Source organism: Taudactylus pleione, unplaced genomic scaffold (assembly GCF_031769625.1).
Source record: "Taudactylus pleione unplaced genomic scaffold, aTauple2 ptg000095l, whole genome shotgun sequence".
Taxonomy (NCBI): domain Eukaryota; kingdom Metazoa; phylum Chordata; class Amphibia; order Anura; family Myobatrachidae; genus Taudactylus; species Taudactylus pleione.
Window position 1 is genome coordinate 34,447,974 of NW_028284497.1, and position 22,431 is coordinate 34,470,404.

Genomic DNA, 22,431 nt, shown 5'->3' on the forward strand with positions numbered 1-22,431 from the left:
AGCTGCTAATAAAATAGGAATACTATGAGGTATATTTAGAAAATAGCCCCCAGAAGTCCTATTTTTTATCGATGCTGACTGAGGCGTTGAAAAAATATTTTTATTTAAAAAAAATAATTGCTGGGACAGCTGATAATACTGACTGAGCTGACGCTGGGTGTCATGAGCTACAGCTCTCGATAATATTGACCAGCAGTAGTAAGCTGTAAACTTACCGCATTGTCTGTCACTTGAGATTCCTTCTGAGCAGGTCTAAAAATGTGCATTGAACCTGGACCCTGGTCTCAGGCTTCCAAGTGCAGATTCTGGAAACCATAAAAATTCAAAATAAAAAATACAAAATTATATTTAAAGCTAAAAAAAAATGTAATAAAATTTAAAACAAAAAAAAAATACTTTGAATAATAAAGTCTTTTTTTTTTCTATTAATTTATCTAATGCTTCTAGAAATATATTGTTTATTATGTAATATTTTGTTCCAGTTCTTACTGGAAGGGCAAAGTTCCAGGTCTTTCTAAAATTGTGCTCTTTCTCAGCACAGACATCAGGCTAATTGTTTTACCCACCTTATGGCAAATGGCGTACATCCAACTCAGCAGTTCCCCTGTCTCAGTCTGAGCCTTTTTGACAGAATATTTCTTAGGCATTTTTAAGCCATTCTATAATATTTATGTGTAGCTTATTTGAGCGTAAATTATGTTTAGTTTGCATCTAATCAGCATCAGCCACAAAATATTTAAGCTCATGGAGGAAAAAAAAATCAGACTTAAGTTAAAATTTAGTTTGAGATAACTCCTGCAAAGGCTGGCTTTATTGGGCGTCGGAGAGATCATATTAATCATAACAATTGAATACACTAGTCATAGGTAAAAGGTCAATATTAGAATAGATTGTTGAGTAATATTTCCTGGGTCTATATTTCAGGCATGTATAATTTAAAAATATAACAACAGTTATTATATAAACATATAATTGAAGCACAGGTTTGTGTAATGAATAGTTATGTGTCAAAAAGTCATCCATGAATTAATTATGCATGTGGGGTCTTTCTAGTTATACTGTAGTGTAGAAATAGTGGTAGTTGGGTAGTTAATTCTGTATGCACCCATTTAGTGTATGGATTGAAATTAGGGGATGTAGTCAGCATACCAGAGGTCGGGGTGCCGTCGGTCACATATTTGTGATGTGAGTCGGAATGATCTGAAGATATTCCTTGATTGTGTTTTTTTAAGGAATTCTTATTAGGTTTTAGTGAATACTAAACAAACAGACTATTTAATTCTCCATTTGAAAAGTTCTTTCATAAGATCACTCCTGCTGATCCCCAGGATGATACTTTCTAAACCAAAAACTTTCACATCCTTGAAAGTATCATTACGGTTATAATTATGTGCCATTGTGATTAATTTCTTTATTTTGGATAAGGCAGATACTGCATTGCTGAAAGTTCGGACTTCCAGTATTCTTGGTTTGAAAATCCTGATCATCATCCCAACATATTTGATATTACAGCTGCAAGTAATGCAATATACTACACCTACTGTTTTGTAGTTGCTTACATTTTTCTACCTTTATGTCATGGCCATATCTGTCCCTTACTTTGTCAGTTTCAACCATATAGGAGAAGGCCTTACACAAGCCACAGGGAAAGGAGTCCATGATTCTGGCTACTCTAGCACGGTTATTCACAAAGTGGCTTTAAACTATCTGATCAAGCAAGTTCGTTGATCAGCGCAAGCTCATTCACACACTTTTGTTCACTTTTTCTGAAAGGTTTTCAACCACTAGCCGAATGAGCCAGTGTTTCTGTATAGTATCCTTAAGTTCACCCTATTCTATACAGAAAAATAACCTGCATCATCTGAGCAGCTCTCCCTGAGTCTCAGGAATTCCCCCATAAGCATGTTTTGTACCTTGGCCAGGAATTGTGAGCTAGTCTGATGTAACAGACAATTTGTTCCTGTGTCTTTCTTTGGGTACAAATTAGGGGTGTGCACTGGCCACTTTTCGTGTTTTGTGTTTTGGTTTTGAATCTGGATCTTTCTTCGTGTTTTGGATCTGGATTGGTTTTGCCAAAACCACCCTTCCGTGTTTTGGGTTCTGCGCTTTGTGTTTTGGATCTGTATTTTTTTGAAAAAAAGCATAAAAACAGATAAAATCACAGAATGTGTTGGTTTTTCTGCTCCTATGCTATTATTAACCTCAATAACCTTAATTTTCACTCATTTCCAGCCTATTCTGAACACCTCACACCTCACAATAGTGTTTTTATGTCCAAAAGGTTGCACCGAGGTAGCTGAATGACTATGCTAAGCGACACGAGTGGGCGGCACAAACACGTGGCCCATCTAGGAGTGACACTGCAGTGGCAGACAGGATGGCAGTTTGAAAAACTAGGCCCCAAACAGTACATAATGCAAAGAAAAAAAAGAGGTGCAAGATGTAATTGTCCTTGGGCCCTCCCACCCACCCTTATGTTGTATAAACAGGACATGCACACTTTAACAAACCAATCATTTCAGCACCAGGGTCTGCCACACGACTGTGGCTGAAATGATTGGTTCATTTGGGCCCCCACAAAACAAGCTGGCAATTAATCTGTCCCTGCACAAACTGGCTCTACGGAGGCAAGATGTCGTCTTCATCCTCCTCATTCACCGATTCCTCACCCCCTTCAGTGTTGTGTACTTCCTCATCTTCACAGAGTATTAATTCGTCCCCGATGGAATCCACCACCACAGGTCCCTCTGTACGTTCTGGAGGCTGGTCTCCCTGGAAGAGTTGGTAATTCATTTTTATGAACATCATCTTCTCCACATTTTGTGGAAGCAACCTCCTACGCCTTTCGCTGACAAGGTTCCCGGCTGCACTAAACACTCTTTCGTAGTACACACTGGAGGGGGGGCAACGCAGGTAAAATAGAGCCAGTTTGTACAGGGGCCTAAAAATTGCCTCTTTTTCCTGCCTGTCTGACATGCCTACTTGGATGCTGTCACGGATGTAATCCTTTAACAGACAGACGCACACTTGTCGCTGCTGCTTTGAGGATGCAGGTGTGGCTACAGCCCACACAATTCACAAAGACAGCAAAAAAAAGATGTATTTTTTATTTTTTGTGGAGCGCACTTTGAGGGTTACACCACCCTTTAACAGACAGACGCACGCTTGTCGCTGCTGCTTTGAGGATGCAGGTGCGGCTACTGCGCATACATTTCACACACAAACACAGAAAATAAGATTATTTTATTTTGGTTGGAGCGCACTTTGGGGGTTACACCACCCTTTAACAGAAAGATGCAATCTTGTCGCTGCTGCTTTGAGGATGCAGGTGCGGTTACTGCACATACATTTCACACACAAACACAGAAAAACAGAAGATTATTTTATTTTGGTTGGAGCGCACTTTGGGGGTTACACCACCCTTTAAAAGACAGACGCATGCTTGTCGCTGCTGCTTTGAGGATACTGGTGCGGCTACAGCCCACACATTTCACAAAGACAGAAAATTTTTTGTTTGGAGTGCACTTTGGGGATTACAACACCCTTTAACGGACAAGCCAGCCGGCCCATTACTTATGACACAGGCGCACGCTTGGCGCTGCTCCTTTGTTGATGCACGTGCAGCCACAGTGCACACAATTCACAAACACAGAAAATAATTCCTCCACCATTCTGTCATATGCAGTGACAGTAGACATGTCAGAAATTGTTGGCACGTCCTTCAGTCTGGACCAGATGTCCAAACCGGTCCTTGACTTATGACACAGGCGCACGCTTGGCGCTGCTGCTGTGTTGATGCATGTGGGGCTACTGCGCATACATTTCACACACAAACACAGAAAAAAAAAATTGTTTCTTTTTTGTGGAGTGCACTTTGGGGGTTGCACCACCCTTTAACAGACTTATGGGACACAGGCGCACGCTTGGTGCTGCTCCTTTGTTGATGCATGTGCAGCCACAGTGCACACAATTCGCAAACACAGAAAATTATTTTTTATTTTGTTTGGAGTGCACTTTGGGGGTTACAGCACCCTTTAATGGTCAAGCCAGCCGGCCCTTTATGTATGATACAGGCGCACGCTTGGCTCTACTTTGTTGATAACCGTGCGGCCACAGTGCACACAATTCACAAACACAGAAAATAATTTTTTATTTTGTTTGGAGTGCACTTTGGGGGTTACAGCACCCTTTAACGGTCAAGCCAGCTGGCCCTTTACTTATGACACAGGCGCACGCTTGGCTCTACTTTGTTGATGCACCTGCGGCTACTGTGCACACAATTCACAAACACAGAAAAAAAAAATATATTATTCGGAGTGCACTTTGGGGGATACAGCACCCTTTAACGGACGAGCCAGCCGGCCCTTTACTTATGACACAGGCGCACGCTTGGCGCTACTTTGTTGATGCACGTGCGGCTACTGCGCACACAATTCACAAACACAGAAAAAAATATATATTATTTGGAGTGCACTTTGGGGGATAAAGCACCCTTTAACGGACCTGCCAGCCGGCCCTTTACTTATGACACAGGTGCACGCTTGGCGCTACTTTGTTGATGCACGTGCGGCTACTGTGCACACAATTCACAAACACAGAAAAAAAAAAATATTATTTGGAGTGCACTTTGGGGGATACAGCACCCTTTAACGGACGAGCCAGCCGGCCCTTTACTTATGACACAGGCGCACGCTTGGCGCTACTTTGTTGATGCACGTGCGGCTACTGCGCACACAATTCACTAACACAGAAAAAATATATATTTTTTTGCACTTGGGGGTAGCACCCCTGATGGACAGAGCACCCCCTGGACAACACTACAGCACCCCTTTAGGACTGGGACACTGCACAGGACTTTGGAGTGGCCCCTATGGACAACTGACTGCACAACACAGCCCAGCCAGCCCCTATGGACTTTGGAGGAGTGGACACAGCCCCCATGGAAAACAGCAGCACAGCACAACACAGCCAACCCCTTTGGACTTTGGAGGAGTGGACACAGCCCCTATGGACAACAGCAGCACAGCACAACACAGCCAGCCCTTATGGACTTTGGAGGAGTGGACACAGCCCCTATGGACTACAGCAGCACAGCACAACACAGCCAGCCCCTATGGACTTTGGAGGATTGGACACAGCCCCTATGGACAACAGCAGCACAGCGCAGCACAGCACAACACTACACTGCACTACATTACACTACACTACACAGCCCAGCCAGCCCTAACTCCCACCCACCCTCTTCACTGTCCACAGCCGAGTGAGAAAATGGCGCTGACGCGGGTACCTTATGTAGAATCCAAAACCCGCGAGACCCGGAAGGCGGGATGATGACGTTTTGCCTCGATTTCAGATTCGAGTCAGGCGGGAAAAGTCGAGCCTGACTCAGATCGGCCTCGGATCGGGGGGGCTCGGTGGGGTTCGGATTTCAGAAATCCGAACCCGCTCACCCCTAGTACAAATCTGATGACAGTGTGATATTCAGAGCTTTAAATATTTTCAAAGTCAAGGAAGAATACTGTTGCCTTGCTTGTTTGATGGGTTGATCAAAACATCCTACTGGTGTTTGATTTTTCTTAGGGAATTTCTGTCTTTACAATTTAGGTTGTCACCAGGGGAGTTCTAGTTTTACTCTTCTGGTGTATGTTATCAAAGTCCCTTGAAGCCATGTCTAAGAAAGCCTTCACTTTGGGACAGATATCATGTTGTGGTAAGAAATCTTTGTGCACATTGATCTATGAGGATTAGGTATAAGCCTGAGTTTGAGTGTCTGATTCCGGTCTTAACTCTTTCAGTACTTGCAATGCTTTTTCCTCTTGCTAAGCTAGGTTGTCTTCTATCAACCTGAGGGGCCAGTTCATCATCAATAAATGGCCCGGTAACCATGCGGAAATGCTAGTTTCCGCATATTTTAATTACCGGGCCATTCATCATCAGGGGTCCCAAATGGACCATCTGATATTCAGCCAACTCCAAATACTGAAAGTTTTAGGCGTTTGCTTGTGAGAACAAGCGCCATCTTCAGATGGAGCTAGTTCTTGGATCCCAGATCCTTCCTATGGGAAGGAATTCCAGGGATGTGAAGACGAATCCGAGTGGATCCCTCTGCCACATTCTCACTACCTCCATGGTGGCTTTGCGCATGCGTGACCCGAGGTCACGCATGCATAACCGTGCTGCTGGGGAGGAGGTAACGCAGCTACTTCTGTAGCTGCGATACTAACCAAGGGGATAGCTGCTTTTCAGAGCAGCTGTCCCCGAACCAGAGCAATGATGAATTGCTCCAGTGCAAAGTTCCCCCGCTGCGAGTTGGATACTTAAATATCCCTCACAGCAAGATAATTACTTTATCATCGGGGGCCATATGGTCTCCGATGATGAATAGCTCCCTGAGAGATTTATGTTCTCTCAAGGCAGCGCGTTGTGTCTTACTGCCACCTGATTCGGTTTCAGAGAGGATGTAATTTTATTGGCAAAGAATTTGGTCAGCAGTAATTTTTTGCCCACAAATACAGAGATCCTTTTCCCAAGTAAAATTTTTAAATGTGGTTGTAGGTAAGAAAGATAAACGTTATCTCACAGATTGACAATTCAGAGATTTATAGCTGATGTCACCTCTCTTTGTTGGTTTCTATGTAGTAGTAGGATGTTGATGAGGAGTCCCATTTTTGTGGCTCTTGTCCTCTTCTTGCGACCTTCCTCATTTTCTTTTTGATTGTCGGCATCTTCTGCTTCCCCTCTTTTGTCAACCATAAAATAACAGATTAGTGTAAGTACCTCCTCTTAGGATTGTGCTAGTTGAGCCAGGTAGCATCCAAAAATTCCTCTTCTCCTGATGACTCAGCATCAGAAGATGTATAATGGTCTTGAAGTCTTCAGCTATTAGTTCTAACCGCTGATCTGCTCAATTTAAAAATAAAATATAAAATATATCTATTTTGACCCAACTAAGGGGCCTATTCTTGACAACATAATTATCACATGTGATAATTATGTTTTGAACTTACTGCGAGTTCAAACACAGTTTGGGAGGCATCATCATGCCTCCTCCCCTATACTATCACTCCTGAAAAACCGTTGTTTCTACGAAGCCGTTTTTCAGAAGTGATAAACTTTTCTCCTGCAACTGGTCCATTTTCACTGACTTTACTGTCCATGCCCCCCCTGCATGGGTGTACAATCCTGTCCAAGCGCGGGTGTCCGACCCCCCCCCCCCTTCCCCGTGGGTGTACGATACCTCTTCTTCCCACCGCCGCATCTCCGTAGCCTGGCTCACCTGTCTTCTTTCTGTGAGCCCTGGCCACATGTCTGCAGTGCCCCGGAGCTGAGCACCCGGACTCGGCAGTGCAGACACAGCAGGGAGGGATCTGAATAGATCTCTCTATTGTGGCTGCCATGTAAATCCTCACAGGCTACTATAAATAGCAGCTTGTGAAGGTTACCGGGGGCTGAATGCCATCTCAGAATGGCGTTTAGTAACACCATCAAGTTCTGAAAAAAATGCTTTTTTGGAACTTGATGAATGGCCCTGGCACTTATTTTTTACAAATGTGAAAATGTTTATATACTTCTAAGGGTGCGTACACATGGGACGATCGTCAGCGTTAACGATATCTGAACGATCTCCCTTTAAAAATCCCGGTGTGCTGGATGAATGATATTGTTCATCCACAAACCCAAAAACCACCAACGACCCACGATCAACGATCGCGGACTCCTATGGAGAGATAACGATATCGTCCAGGTTGGCCTGCATGCATGGCCGATGGACAATATCGTTATTGTCCATGCGGGAACGCGCATTATTGGTCGTGGGTAAGTTGGTTGGTACTTAAAAATTAACGATATGAATGATAAAATGATGAACGATATCGTTATTGTTCATATCGTTCATTTTTATCGTACCGTGTGTACGCACCATTAATCTTTGCTTTTCAAAAGATTTCTAAAAGTTGGCATCTTGTTCCCAGATCTTAGGTTTTTATCAAGAACTTCAATCTTCTTTTTGCATTAGTCCAATGTAAGATGATGGTGTTTTATAAGGATTGACATCAAATCTTGTCAGCATTTAATCAGTGTGGATTTCCACTCAGCCTTCAGGTTTTCTGTTGCTAAGTTGAATGCAGGAAACACCTTGGGTCTGATACCGGTTGGTGTGATCATTTGTTTTGTATAGTTTTCTTAGATCAAAGCTAATTTTAGTCCTGTTCGCAGATGACGTTTGGGTTATTATCTTTCAGAGTTCTTGGGAAGATCTTGTTCAAATCTTTGCTAATCTTAATCATACATTATAAGAATAGTAATCATGGTACTTCATAACCACAAGCAGAACATACTGTAACTAAAAAAATATGAGATCAGATAGTTGTCTATTACTCCGGTTCAGTGAACCATATAAAGCATTGGTGGTAAAATAATCCCAAGCAAACTATATTGTAAGCCACATATTACCCCTTTGAAACCCACATATTGTCAAGAGATACCCCAAGTGCCAACCACCTGTTCTCGGATACAGGTCGTCTTATGACTTTAATGCTTTGAGCGGGTAATGTTACTTGCCTTAAGGTGCATACACACGAGATGATATCTTTGAACAATATGAATGATAACGATATCGTTCAACTATATATCGTTCATATCGTTCTGTGTGTATGCAATGAACAACCAACGATACGCGCTCCCACTTGACGATAACGATATCGTCCATCGTCCATGCATGCAGGCTAACCTGGACAATATACTGTAGTTCATTTTCCATATGGGAGAACAATTGTTGGTCCTTGGTCGTTCACAATATCTTTGGTGTGTGGATGAACGATATCGCCAGCCCGGGCACCGGGGAAGGAGGCGTGACCTAATTCCGGGAGGCATGGTCACGCGGCGGGTAGAGGTGCACTGTGAGCCCCTCAGCACAGCACATATTCAGGAAGGGAGTGCGTGATCAGTGTGCTGGGCTGCTGACAGGAGGGTGGGGGCCGCCGACTAACCCGGAACACCATCGGCCCCTCCAGAAAGTCCGGGCCCAGGTAATTAGTACCCCCCCCCTGGCACCCCTGTTCTTGAAACCTAATTTGGGATGATCCTTACCACCCTCATGATCATCAACAGCGTCCTAAAAAGACTAGTGTAGGAGATGCAACCTTTGAATTCTTTATGAGAAGCCTCCAGGAGCAGATCTGTAAAGGGAGCAGGGTGTGCAGTGCACAATGGCCTCTGAATGAAGGAACACCCACACTGCTTGCCCAGCACCCATTGACTATACTTACCCTTCCACCACTCAAGCAGAAATTACAGGAAAGCACCATTTCCTGGAGATATACACAGTCACGATATACTCTGACACAGTGCCAGAATCTTTTTTTTGTGCATGGGGATGTGTGGTGACTCAAACCCACTGCCCACTATAACTAGTGGCTTAACAGGTCTGTTAGTATGAGGTGATGAGTAAACCAAATTTCCTCCTGCTACCTTCCTTATGTACCCCAGCGTTTCAGAGAGGCAAGTTCCCCTGCTAGACATTAGGTTATGAACTCAATAGCTACAAACAGTTTCACTTTATTTGTCAGGAACAGACGTCTCCTCTGGCTACAGGAACTTTCCGGAAAGAAAAGATTAGTTCGTGTCACACACATTGTAATACATTTTCAAAATTCCATAATAACAAGTTATCTATAACCATAAACTGTTTTGTGTTATATCATTGTCTAATGGGGGTATCCACTTAGCGATTGTTTTGAACGATTGAACTATAACGATTGTTTTTGCAAATCGTTTGCAAAAATGTCTAAAACGACCAGCGATGCGTGTGCCCGCTGGTCGTTTAGACATCTATGATCTCTCCAACATGCTGTTCAACCTGACGATAACGTCAGGTTCAGCATGTTTCCAGATGATTGATGAGCCTGCACTGAACGTCTGCTCGTTTAGTGCAGGCTCATTACACAACTGACAAACGACTGCGCGATTACAATGTCGTAATCGTGCAGTCGTTTTCAGATCTGGTAGTGGATACCCCCCCTTAATACTCTATTACATAACATCATTAAACACATTAACCCCCATCCAGCTAGGAATATATTATTTATACTACAGTATAATCTGCACAGTTCTGCTGAATGTCTGTAAAGTTCAATTCAGATTATGAGCTTGGGGCCTGATTCATGCTATGCGCTCGCGAGCGGGTCGATGGTGGGGTACTGCGCACGCACAGTGCACGCTGCGCGCATACGCAAGCCCCGGATCGAGAGAGAAATTCTCTCGCTTTGGGGCTCACTACAAACGGGGCAGCTGTCAATGTTGATCGACAGCTCGCCCCATTTTGTAGGTGGGGAGGGGTGGCTACACAAACGGAGGCGTTCCCGAAGGATCACTTGCCGTTTGTGGGAGGCACCACTGACATCACCAGTGATGTCAATGGAGAGCAGGAAGCTCTCTGGGGCTTGCGACGGACGAGACCCTACCAGAAGGGTCTCGTCGCAAGCCCCGATGGTCGCGACCATCGCGACCATCACCTGGCCGCTCGCAAAAGCTGTGGGTGGTCACCCACAGCTTAGCGAGTGGCCAGGAGGCCGCAACAACAACAAAAAAAAAAACGCCCTGATTCAGAGCGAGCGTTCTTAAAGAGCGCCCGGCTCAGAATCAGGCCCTCAGCGTGCATGAGATTTCCATGCTTAACTCCATAGGGTTTATGCAACTTCTCAGACTCATTGACTATATTTTGGTCACAGCCAGCCAGGATCAGATATGTTCCTTACATTTCTAATTCATTAAAGTAATGGAGCGTTGCTATAAGGTGTCCTTTTTACTCCTTAACTAGGGATGAAGGCTGTGCTCTCATACAGGTCATTTATGTTGTCTCTAATGCCTGTGTGACTCTCTGCTAATGATCCCTGATATAAGGGCGAGGTGAAAGTGGGCCGGTGTAATGTGCTGTATATTAGGCGCATACCTGATCCACGATGCAAAGGGTTCTGTCCCTCTCAAGCTGTCAGACACCTCCTCTTGTTTCACTTCACACAGGGTTATTATCTCTCTGTGCTCACATCCTTGGTACAGTTCAGCACCTCAGATATCAGCTGATGCCATGGCCGGTCTGTCTCTGCAGGGCAGTGGATCCTGTGAGGTGTCCTGTTCTCCCTCCCAGTGGTGCAGCTCCACCCTCTCTGGCTGCTACCTCATACTAACTGCCACTGGCCAACTGCTGCTCCTCCTCTCCCAACAGCCCCCAGACTTCCAGCTGGCCTATCACAGAGCTGTAATACCGCAAATATTGGGGTATTACAGGTGCTGGCATGTAGACTTCACATGGGTCCCCCTTATCTTATAAAGCACCTATTCATCACTCCCTGTGGTGATCCCTGATAAAAATTCAGTTCCTATAAGGCTCTGTGCCTCAGGTCAGACACCACAAACTGCTCTTGGTTGCCCAGTGCTGCAATTTGGTCTGACAAACATGCTGTTGTTTTCCTGAGATTTATATGGAAGGATGGAGAGATCTTGGTGTAGAAAACATCTAAACTAGAGAGGAGGTCCTGTTTATTAATGCTACTAGAAGTATTCCTTCTGCTTTCAGTCTTGGGTTGGCCTGTGATCCAGATTGTTGTCTGTTACTGTAGTGATAGGTGTAGTCAGACAGTAGCTCTCCAAAGAGAGATTGGTGTTTAAGTTTGTAAAATATCCAACAAAAATTATCCAATGTAATAAAACTGACTATATTACAACTATTATACCTTCAACTTATATAGACAATGTATGCCTTTTTGATAATGTCAAAGAGGTCTATTTACTAAGTCTTGGAGAACGATAAAGTGGATGAAAATAAAGTACCAACCAATCAGATCCTAACTGTCATTTTTCAAACACAGCCTGTAAAGTGACATTTAGGAGCTGATTGGTTGGTACGTTATCTCAATCCACTTTATCTCTTTCCTAGGCTTAGTACATAAGGCATCATTCAGCTTGGATCACAAGTCTGCAATCGCATGCACCCACACGTTGCAAATTTATTCATATGAATGCAATCACACTGCGGCACTATACCAAGCCGCCCACTTCCCATTACATACATCATAAGTCAGCAGAAACATCATTAACATCGAGTAACATCGGACCCATACGCAGAGTTGTGGTTGAGCTTGACATGACTCACAACCTGCGAAGCTTCCTGTCGCCTTCTAGTCCTCTGGCTGCGTATGCCATCGCTGGGGCTTAATTATGCACACCCCTGTAACGGCCTTCCAACGCACTGGCACGCCTGCGTTTCCCCGACCACCCCTCCGTCACCACCCACAAACGGCACTTCCTGTCAATCACTCTGCGATGGGTCTGCGCAGTCACAGCAATCGCAATCCCGATCGTAGAGGCCGGTTCACGCACTGCGGTGCATACGCATGCGCAGATCGCAAACATCGACCGTTTGCGTGCGAACGCAGACCTGTGATCCAAGCTGAATGAGGCCCTTAGATCCCTATATCTCATAAACTCTATTTGTATTTTCTGGGCAGATTTCTGATGATGAACATGGCTCTATGTGGCTTCTTCTCCCAGATGAGCTGTGGATTTACATTTTTGCACAACTGTCCCATGGGGACCTTGCAAAAGTAACTCAAGTATGCCAAAGATTCAGATATATTGCAAATGATGACAGCTTATGTAAGTACATTTTCCACTCTAATTCTCTATCAATTAATTTAACTTGCAATTTTTTTAAAGCAAAGTATTACATTAATTGTGCTCTGAAAATTGCTTAGATTTAATTACTATATGTTGCAGGCATGTACCAAGACATGGCAAACATCAGGATGGTCTTAGTGATGACAAATTGTAATCTTCAAACCCCTTTGCATTTGGCTTTATTTTTTTTACAGCTGTTAGCCATTTAAAGATCCCACTTACTCAAATGACTACAAAACCTAAAATGCAAGTTACAATGCTTATACAATAGTAACAACTACATATACAAGCGGTTTAATACTTTTAAATTTTTTTTTTTATAAATTCTTTATTTAAATGTTCATAGTAAAACAATTGCATTTCCAGCATATATACTTATACATAGGAATAATTACACCCACTATGAAAACTGTAGCAATCATTTTCCAGAACAAATTAATCAACAAATTAGAAACACAGAAAACAAAAATGAAAACTTGGTTGGGGGGAGACAAAGGAAAATGGGGAAGGGAATTTTAAGGTGGTAGGAAGGACAAACAAAGCAAATCAGGGGTATAAACAGGTTGTATCCCGTTAATAAATCCAATATGGGGCAGTACAGCATAACACATAACATCACAGATCTATTAACTTTATATGAAAAGAAGACTTAGGGCCTGATTCAGAGCCGTTCGCTATTTGCGGTCGTTCGTTCAAAAACAAGGGGTGGCTATTCAAATGATCAGTTCGCAAATTGCAGTCTGTTCACACCTCTAAGTCTGAATGAGCGAGCAAAACATACGCTCGTTTATTTGTTAAAAACGCCCCCTGGCCGCACGCACCATACGTCATGTCCGCTATTTATTAGATTAATCGAGTACATCGACCAGCGTATGAACTGCTCGCTATTCTTGTGGTTGGTTTTTGCTACCACAATCTTGCGAGCAGTTCTGGCTATAAAATAACCCAGTGACGTGGTCAATGACGTTGCTGTATTAATTATGCACACCCATAAAACGCCCGTTTTGACCTTTAAGCACGCCTGCGTTCGGATCTCCACTCCCCATTTTCAAGCACCTTCCCCTGTTACCACCCACATACGCCTCATTCTGTCACTCAAAATAGCAGGCATTCGCTATATTGCGAGCACATGAATTTCGGCCGCACTGACTGGTTCGCGCATGCGTATAACGATCCGTACGCATGCGCAGATGTGCGAACATCGCTCGGAACGAGCGTACTGCCGCTAGCGAGTGGCTCTGAATGAGGGCCTTAAGCCCGGAATCTGAGGGATTATGGACCTCATTCAGAGTCGGTCGCGAGCGCCGATGCGCTCGTAACCGACTCGATGGTTTGGCCAGCGCACGCGCAGCGGCCGCACTGTGCGTGCGCAAGCCCCGGAGCGACAGAGAAACTCTGTTGCTCCGGAGCTCGTTACCAAAGGGGCGGCTGTCGATGTTGACTGAAAGCTGTCCCCGTTTGGTAGGCGGGCCAGGGGGGTGGTTTCCAAAACGGAGGCGTTCCTTTGCGAACGCTTACCGTTTTGTAGGCGGCCGCACTGTCATCATCAGTGATGTCAGTGGGGAACTTCCTGCTCCATCAGAGCAGAAAGCTCCCTGGGGCTTACGAGTGCCCAGACCCAACCCTGGTCGTAAGCCCTGATGGTCGCGATGGTGATCACCAACGCGACCATCAACCTACTCAGTCGTTAAGCTGCGGGTGGTAACCCACAGCTTAACTAACGACCAGGAGGCCGCACTTCAACTTCTTGCGACCTCCTCTGAATGAGGTCCTATATCCTTATATGATGAAGAAAGTTTGAATTCTAACCAACTAAACCACCTGGCAGTAACATCAGACTGCTTTTCCGGGGCAGAGTGAAAAATGTCATCCATATGTATAAAAATCTAGTTTTTGGCACCAGTCCCACAAAGTGGGTGGGAGGTGGGAACGCCGTCTAAGTGGAAGTACTGCTCTAGCCGCATTGTTCATATGCCTCAGCAAAGATTTTTTATACTGAGAAATGGGAATGTCTGAGTCCGATAGTAACCAGAAATCTGGACCCGTTAGGACAGAGAAACCTAGAATTTCTGATGCCAAGGCTATGACCGCCGCCCAAAATGGGTCAATCAACTGACACTCCCACAAAATGTAAAATAATGATACTTTTTAAATTTACAGCTATTGGTGCAAACCTGCTTGGAAGACGCAGGCATTCTATTACATGCCTAACTTCCTGTCCTTAACAATACTTGGGGGCTGATTCAAGAAACTGCAGGTAAAGTGCCCATAGCTACTGAATAAGAGACCTATGATCAACCCGCTTTCTCCCTACGGAGGTGTGAGCAGAAATAACTGTTAACTGCTGCCTATCAAACAACATCAAAGATAATACAGAATAAGACTGTGGACTGGCAAAGTCACAGAGACAAAGAAAATGAAACAGAATCATGAGAAGGGGCGGCAAGAGCATAAGGGGAGATCCTGCCATAGGTACCAGACTTCATCAAATTTTAGTGGACATTTTCGCTTCTGGTACATAAAATGTTCATACAGTATGAAACATTGGTATTGACTAAAGCCACCCAAGAAGGAAAAGAAGGGTGATCAGGAGCCATCCGTGTTTGGGCAATACATACCCGGGCCAATGTTAAAAGATTATTCACGTATAATCATAAAGGGGGCAGTAAGAGTTTTCTCCAGGTCAAGTCCAAAGAGGCAAATACGTGGGGTTAGAAAAGAATCTGGATATCCGTAGTCTATACACAAGTAACCACCCTAAACCAAAAGGTAGTCACATGAGAACATGACCAAAGAAGATGCCAGTAATCAGCAGAGGAGGTATCACATTTAGGGCAAGAGTCCGTCCAAACACATAAAGCTTACTCAGAGTCCAATGGATCCTGTACAGAATATATAATTGCACAATCCCTCTGCACTAGTAGATGACAAAAGAGAAGAATACTAGAGAAATAAATCTCCGTCCAGGAAGAGTACGGACTAATAATCGAACTGGAGCTTTAGAGAGGGCAGAAACTGTTTCCTCCACTGTGGACAGAGAGCATGCCAGAGCTGAATATACCTATAAAAGAAGATCATAAGTAGAGGACAAATATGCAACTTTATCTTGAAACAATTGACCGATAGCAGCCACTCCATACGACCGCCACAATGCACCATCCTTAAGCCTACAGATCTCTGGAAATGCTAAATTATTCCAAATTGGAGAACACAAATCAATTACAGGATCTCCCAAAACTTCTTCCGCAGCTAGTCAGACTCAATGAGCCTGTTGCAACAAAGGTGGGCAATGAGTAAGAGAAGCCCGAGCCAGCAAAAACTGTAAAGGGGTAAAATGCAAACCTACCTTCTCCAGGAAAGCCAAAGAGAGGTCTTCCTGATCCATAGGAATGACCCACTCTTTTAACTGTGTTAACAGTAAGATAATAAAGGTGCAAATCTAGCAAGGTCAGACCACCCTCTCCACGAGGCTGACAATGAGTCTTGTAGGCTATACCTGGTCTCTTATTCCCCCAAACAAAAGAGGTAATGTTGGAAGTTGGAAATTATCGTAAATTGGTATAAGGGAATATACACAGGAGAATTTTGTAGTATATACAAAACATTTGACTGAGTTATCAGCTTCTTAAGATTAAGATGACCAGTAAATTAAAGAGGAAGCTTCCTCCAAATTTGGGTCTTAGTCTTTAAATAGGCAATTTGGGACGCAAGATTCAAAGGTATAAAATCGGAATGGGATACGTGTATACCAAGTTATTTAAATTGTGTACACCACCTGAGAGGGAGAACATCTGCAGAAGGCTGGAAAGTAGTAGGGCAAAGAGGGGAAAACAACAGACTTATTCCAATTTATACAAATGCCTGAGTATAGCCCATAACCCTCCACTTATAGTCCATAACCCTTCATACGTGTTAAAAACAAAATCATATCAGCATATAAGTCGGATACCTCTGAATAGACTCTGGCTGCACACTCCCACAGTCTCCATACTGTAGTCTTCTCTTTTTTCCTGCTGCTTCACTTTACAGCTTCTTCGTACCCTTTCTTGAAGCTGCGCATGCGCAGTTTCAAGACAGGCTGCGAAGATTCCAAGCAGTAGGAGAAAAGTGCCTTATTTTCGAAAAGCTGTCTCTGCAAGGGGTCTATTCATTATGTTAATTATCAGGGTCCATGCGTACCCCGCTAATTAACATTATTACATTCCTACATTGCTCTGGCATGGAGATAGCTGATCCTAAAATCAGCTGTCTCCCGAATTACTCAACAGTGCACAAAGTGTCCAGCAGAGGGAGCCGGAGAGGGGTGGAGGGATCCGAAAGGATCTCTCTTCGCAAACCCGAGACTCCTTCCTATAGGAGTCTGAAGATGGAGAATGCTCCCTATATTGTATTTTTGGTGCTTGATGAATTTGGGTAGACATACCAGTGTATGGGGACAGCAGGCCACATCGGAAGTGAAAGGTAAGCAGGCGATATCTGTGATATCTCCTCCGTTACCTTTATGATGAATGGCCCCACAACTTAATTTCTACAAAAGTAGGTGAAAATGTTAATTTTCACCTGCTTTTGTAGAAATTAAATGATGATCAATAGACCTCCAATAGAGCAGCTTTTCAGAAGTGATAATTAAGTCTGGGAGGCATGATGAATGCCTCCGATACTTGGATTGAACTCACGGCGAGTTCAATTCTTAATTATCACAGGGGATATATTTATCATAATGAATAGACCCCTTAGAAAGATAAAATATATTTTATTTATTGCATTTCATGCATATTTAAAACATTTTGTAAATGCATTAAAAGAAAGGATATTTACATTGATATTGAATAATACACATACTGTAGCATTTTTACTTGGGTATGCAATCCCGTGTATTGTGTTGTACTATATATCCATTAAGGATATTAGTAATAATAATAATAATCTGAATGTAACATACCTGGAACAGATGATAAATGTACTGTACAGGCAATAGACATCTGCCCTATTTGATTGCCCATAAATATATCACGCTTCAGTCACCGACAATAAACGCCCAATACATTTTTAATACACTTCTGCATGCATGTGTCTGAAATCACTACTGCGACTCTGAACACAAGTAGGACATATATGCGCGTTGTGACATAGACACATGCACAGTAGAGAAAAGCTCTCCACTGCATCCAACATCCATATAGCTTGTGCCTCAGAATAAGGTCTACAGAGTGCAGTGCCAAATCAGGAGATGAAATTGATGCCAGGGACAAGCCAAGGACTGGAAAACACTAATCAAGCACAAGGAAGCTGCAGAATACAGGAGCACTAGAAATCTAGAAATAGGGGGGTCCCTCAGTGCAGAAGACACTGCTAAAAATAGATCAAAAGAGCTCCGTCCCCCCCCCCCTCCCCATACACATTTTTCAAAATAGGGACATAAGGCATGTGCCTGAAAATGGTTCGAGTCCCAGGTATGACAATATTTTAAAATGTGTGCATTAAATAAAGGTAGTGTGACTGAAGGTGCTTGGGAGATGGGCACATGTAGGGGGAGTCAGCCACAGAGGAGGTAGGGGCAGCCAGGCGATGCCGAGGATCAAGCTACACATGAGAATGATTATAAACAGAAGATTGAAATGCGCTGCCGAACAGCCCCCCCTGACCTCCGCTGCCCTGTGCCATGGCACATTTTGCACCACCCTAGTTACAGTTCTGCTGGTAACCCAGACACTGGCACCGACATTACCGGATACTATACATACCCTAAAATTCTCAAGTTCTTTAGTAATTTGGAAATGTTAGGGTGGCCATGCAAGCTACAAGTCTGCCAGACAGAATAATTGTGCCCCACAAGATCCAGTTGCATGGTTAGTTTTTAATAGCCACACATACAGCCACAAATATAGTTGCTTGCAAAACTTTGGCCAACCTAGTCACAATGCATGTTCATTGAGTTTTTAAGTGAACAATATATAATAATACTAGACTTAATACTTACAAATGGAGACAGAATATCTGATGTACAGTATATGTGTGTGAGAACCTAGGATAGAGTGACCACCAAGCAGTATGGTTTAGTATAAAGACAGAGGGGCTGATTCCGATATTTACCCTAATGTAATCGCAACTGTGAACTCTAACGATTCACATTAGTGATAATATGCTAATGTCTTCCCAAGCTTACCTGAGCAAAGGGACTCCCACTGCGGCCTTCCCATATCGTTCCGATGACGTACAACAGCGTGAATATCGGGAACATGAACGCACATCGGACATCCACGTAGCCTCTAAGTCGAGTATGACCTGTTTCAAACACTGCAGCTCTCCTGACACACTGAGAGCTCTCATACTGTGAAGGAGATCGCAATGGCTAATTTATGCACACCCATGAATCAGCGTTTGAATGGTCAAATACGCCTGCGTTTGCCTATCCACTGTCCATTACCTCCCCCAAATGCTGACTACCTGTCACTCACTTGTGAGTGAATCCTCTGTGTGCTTAATAGCAAACCAATAACTGCTCATGCTCAGTACGGCTTTCACCCATGCGCAATGGCTAAAAATCGCTCAATCTCTGTAAATATCAGCGTTGCCTAAATCTTGGAATGAGTCTCATGCCACACAAAAACAAAGTTGTTGGATTTTATAAAGGCTGACTTTGTGGAGATGAGAAAATGTGTAAGTGATTCCTTGGCAGAGTGGAGGAACTTGAAAAGAGAGGTGGGAGTTACACAAAAAGTAGCAAAGTATTGTGAAGCAAAAAAGATGGTGTTTAGGAAATACAAGCAGGCTCAGAATAAGAAGACAAAGAGGTGAATCTTGTTAGACAAAAGGAGGCTAAGAAGGTAATCAGATGTGCAAAGGCACAGGCTGAAGAGAAAATGGCACAGTTAGTGGGTAAAAGTGGCAAAACTTTTTTTAGGTACATAAGTGTAAGGAGAAAAACAAATGGAGGAATAATAAGACTAAAGACTCAGGGGTTTATACGGCCCCCGATGATTAAGTATTCACCTTGCCATGGGGGTTCCATGACGCCGCAGGGGATACTTATCACCGGAGCAATTCATTATTGCTCTGGTGCAGGGCTTGCTGTTTCGGAGTGAATGTCAGTTGGTCCTATCGGACCCCTAATGATGAATGGCCCGTTACCTTAAATATGCTGAAACTAGCATTTCCCAGTGTGTAACGGGCCATTACGTGATGATGTTTAGGCCCCAGGGGATGTAGTCAGCTGACCGGTGGCCTCGCGGCCGCTGGTCTAAATGTCGACGCTGATATCAGGGAGTTAAGATAGGCATCGAAATACCGACGCCTATCTTATTACCGACGCCGGAAAGCAGATGGATGGATGCCTCTTAGCCGTGGTGGGGGGGAGGGTTAGGGTTATGGCACTTAGTGGGGTTCGCGTTAGGTTTTGGGTGGAGGTTAGGATTAGGCACCCTTAGGGGGGAGGGTTAGGGTCAGGCATTACTGGGAGGGGTTAGGTTTAGGCACTAAGGGGGGAGGGTTAGGATTAGGCACGAAGGAGGGGGACTTAGGTTCAGGAACTAACGGGGAGGGTTAGGGTGCGGGATGGGGAGGTTTAGGGTTAGGCTACCAGAAGGGATGGTTAGGGTTAGGGGGGGGTAAGTATATACTTACCCAACCCCTGTCGGGATACCAACCATCGGGATGCCGCTGTCAGTAATCTGACAGGAGGCATCCCGACAGCCGGCATATCATACCAATTCAGGCCCCAGAGAGTGAGAGTCTTGTTGACGGAAACAAGGTAGTAGCAGAACATCTTAAGTATTTTTAATCGGTATTCATTACTGAAATAGAAGTGGAAGGGTTTACAGTTAACTTGTGAGTATAGTCAGAAAAATGAGGTAGATACAAGTACTTACAAAGGAGAAGATCCTGACAGAAATCTCAAAACTGAAATTGGATAAATCAATGGGGCCAGATAGGTTACATTCAAGGATATTAAAGGTGCTTATGGGGGTGCTGGTAACACCATTAACAGAATTATTCAATCAGTCACTAGATAGAGGACTGGAAAAGAGCTATAGTACTGTAGTCCCACTGCATAAAAGTGGAAGCAAAGAAGAGGCAACCAGGATTTGGCCTTGCGGACATGGCAGTGGCCACGCGGGAAGGAGTGTGGTCCCGTCACCTTGCTTATTACTGGGGAGCAGGGGGTGTGCTGGAGGTGTGGACTGCCCTGTGTGCAGTGACGGCTGGCTCCCTCACAGTGGGCCTTATTCAGTAAGGAATGCTATTCTGCTTTTACGCACGCAACTGCATTGCTAATAACAGCGGAGCTATTTAAATGTGTGCATACACATTGCATACGCAGCCTGACATAAGGACGCCCACTTCCCCTTACTCACATCCATATACTAGGGCAACATAGTAAAACCATCGTTAACATTGAGTAACATCGGACCCATATGCACACTTGCACAAGCCCTGACCTTACTCAGAAATTGCTAACATCCACGCACGCTAATCAATGCTATGGCTGCTTATGGCCACGTAAGTGGATAATTTATGCACGCCCCTGCAACAGCGTTCAAATGCACTGGCACTCCTGCGTTCACCCAACCCCTCCGTCACCACCCACAAACGGCACTTCCTGTCAATCACTCTGCTCTGGGTCTGCGCAGCCTCTGCAAACACAGTTCCCATTGCAGTTGCTAGTTCGCGCACTGTTATGCATACGCATGCGCAGAACACAACAATTGACCGATCGCGTGCGTCTTTGCAAGTGCATTCCTTACTGAATCAGGCCCAGTGTCAGGGGGAGTTTGCTCCTTGGTGTCACCCCTCGGCGGGTGACACCCAGGAGCGGCCTGCACCCCCCTTGTGATGCCACTGCAAGCAACTATAAACCAGTGAGCTTTACATCAGTAGTAGGGAAATTGATGGAAATCCTCTTAAAACAAAGAGTTGTAGAATATCTCAAATCCAGCAATTTACAGGATCCCAATCAGAATGGGTTTACTGGGGGGAGATCATGCCAAACAAATCTTATTAACTTTTTTGACTGGGTGACTAAAGTAATAGATCAAGGGGGAACTTTGACACTGACTCACATTGTAGACTGTTAAATAAACTGGACAGCTTGGAACTGGTTGAATGGATAAGATCTTGGTAGCAGGACAGGAAACAGAGAGTTGTATTCACATGAGGGAAATGTTACCAGTGGAGTACCCCAGTGATCTGTACTTGGACCAGTGCTTTTTAATATCATTATTGGTGACATTGCAGATGGTATTAAAATGAAAGTATGTCTTTTTTGCAGATGATACAAAGGTATACAACATGGTAGACACAACAGGAGGGGTAAAACAAATGACTGATGATCTAGGTAAACTAGAGAAAATTAGTGTCAGGGACATTCATTATAAAGGTAACGCAGGAGATATCTCCTGCTTATTTTTCAGCTCAGCCCGCTGAGCCCATACATTAGTATGGGGGACCTAAATTCATCAAGATCCGAAAATACCAAATTTTCAGAGCTTGACTGCAGGTACATTCGCCATCTTCAGATGGTGTTTGTTCCCGCACCCTGCTCCTTCCCTATAAAAAGGTGTCCTGTGTTGCAAAAAGGGATCCATTCGGATCCCTCCGCCACTGCCCGGCTCCATCTGCTGGACGCTGGGGCTTTGTGTGCCTGCATGAACCCCAGTCACATAGGCACACTAGCACTACTGAGTAAAGTAGCTACTAAAGTAGCTGTGAAAGTATTCATGTGGACAGCTAATCTTTAGATCTGCTGTCTCCGTGCCAGAG

General features: G+C 44.1%; 1 protein-coding gene across 1 annotated transcript in view; it reads left to right on the forward strand.

The window, feature by feature from the left end:
• The window catches only part of LOC148526729 (uncharacterized), a 156,311-nt gene that overhangs the window by 36,754 nt on the left and 97,126 nt on the right, over positions 1–22,431 (forward strand). The window contains exon 7 of the mRNA XM_088470291.1: positions 12,504–12,651. Within this exon, the coding sequence (XP_088326417.1) occupies positions 12,504–12,651 (148 nt within the window). The remainder of the gene's footprint in view (positions 1–12,503; positions 12,652–22,431) is intronic.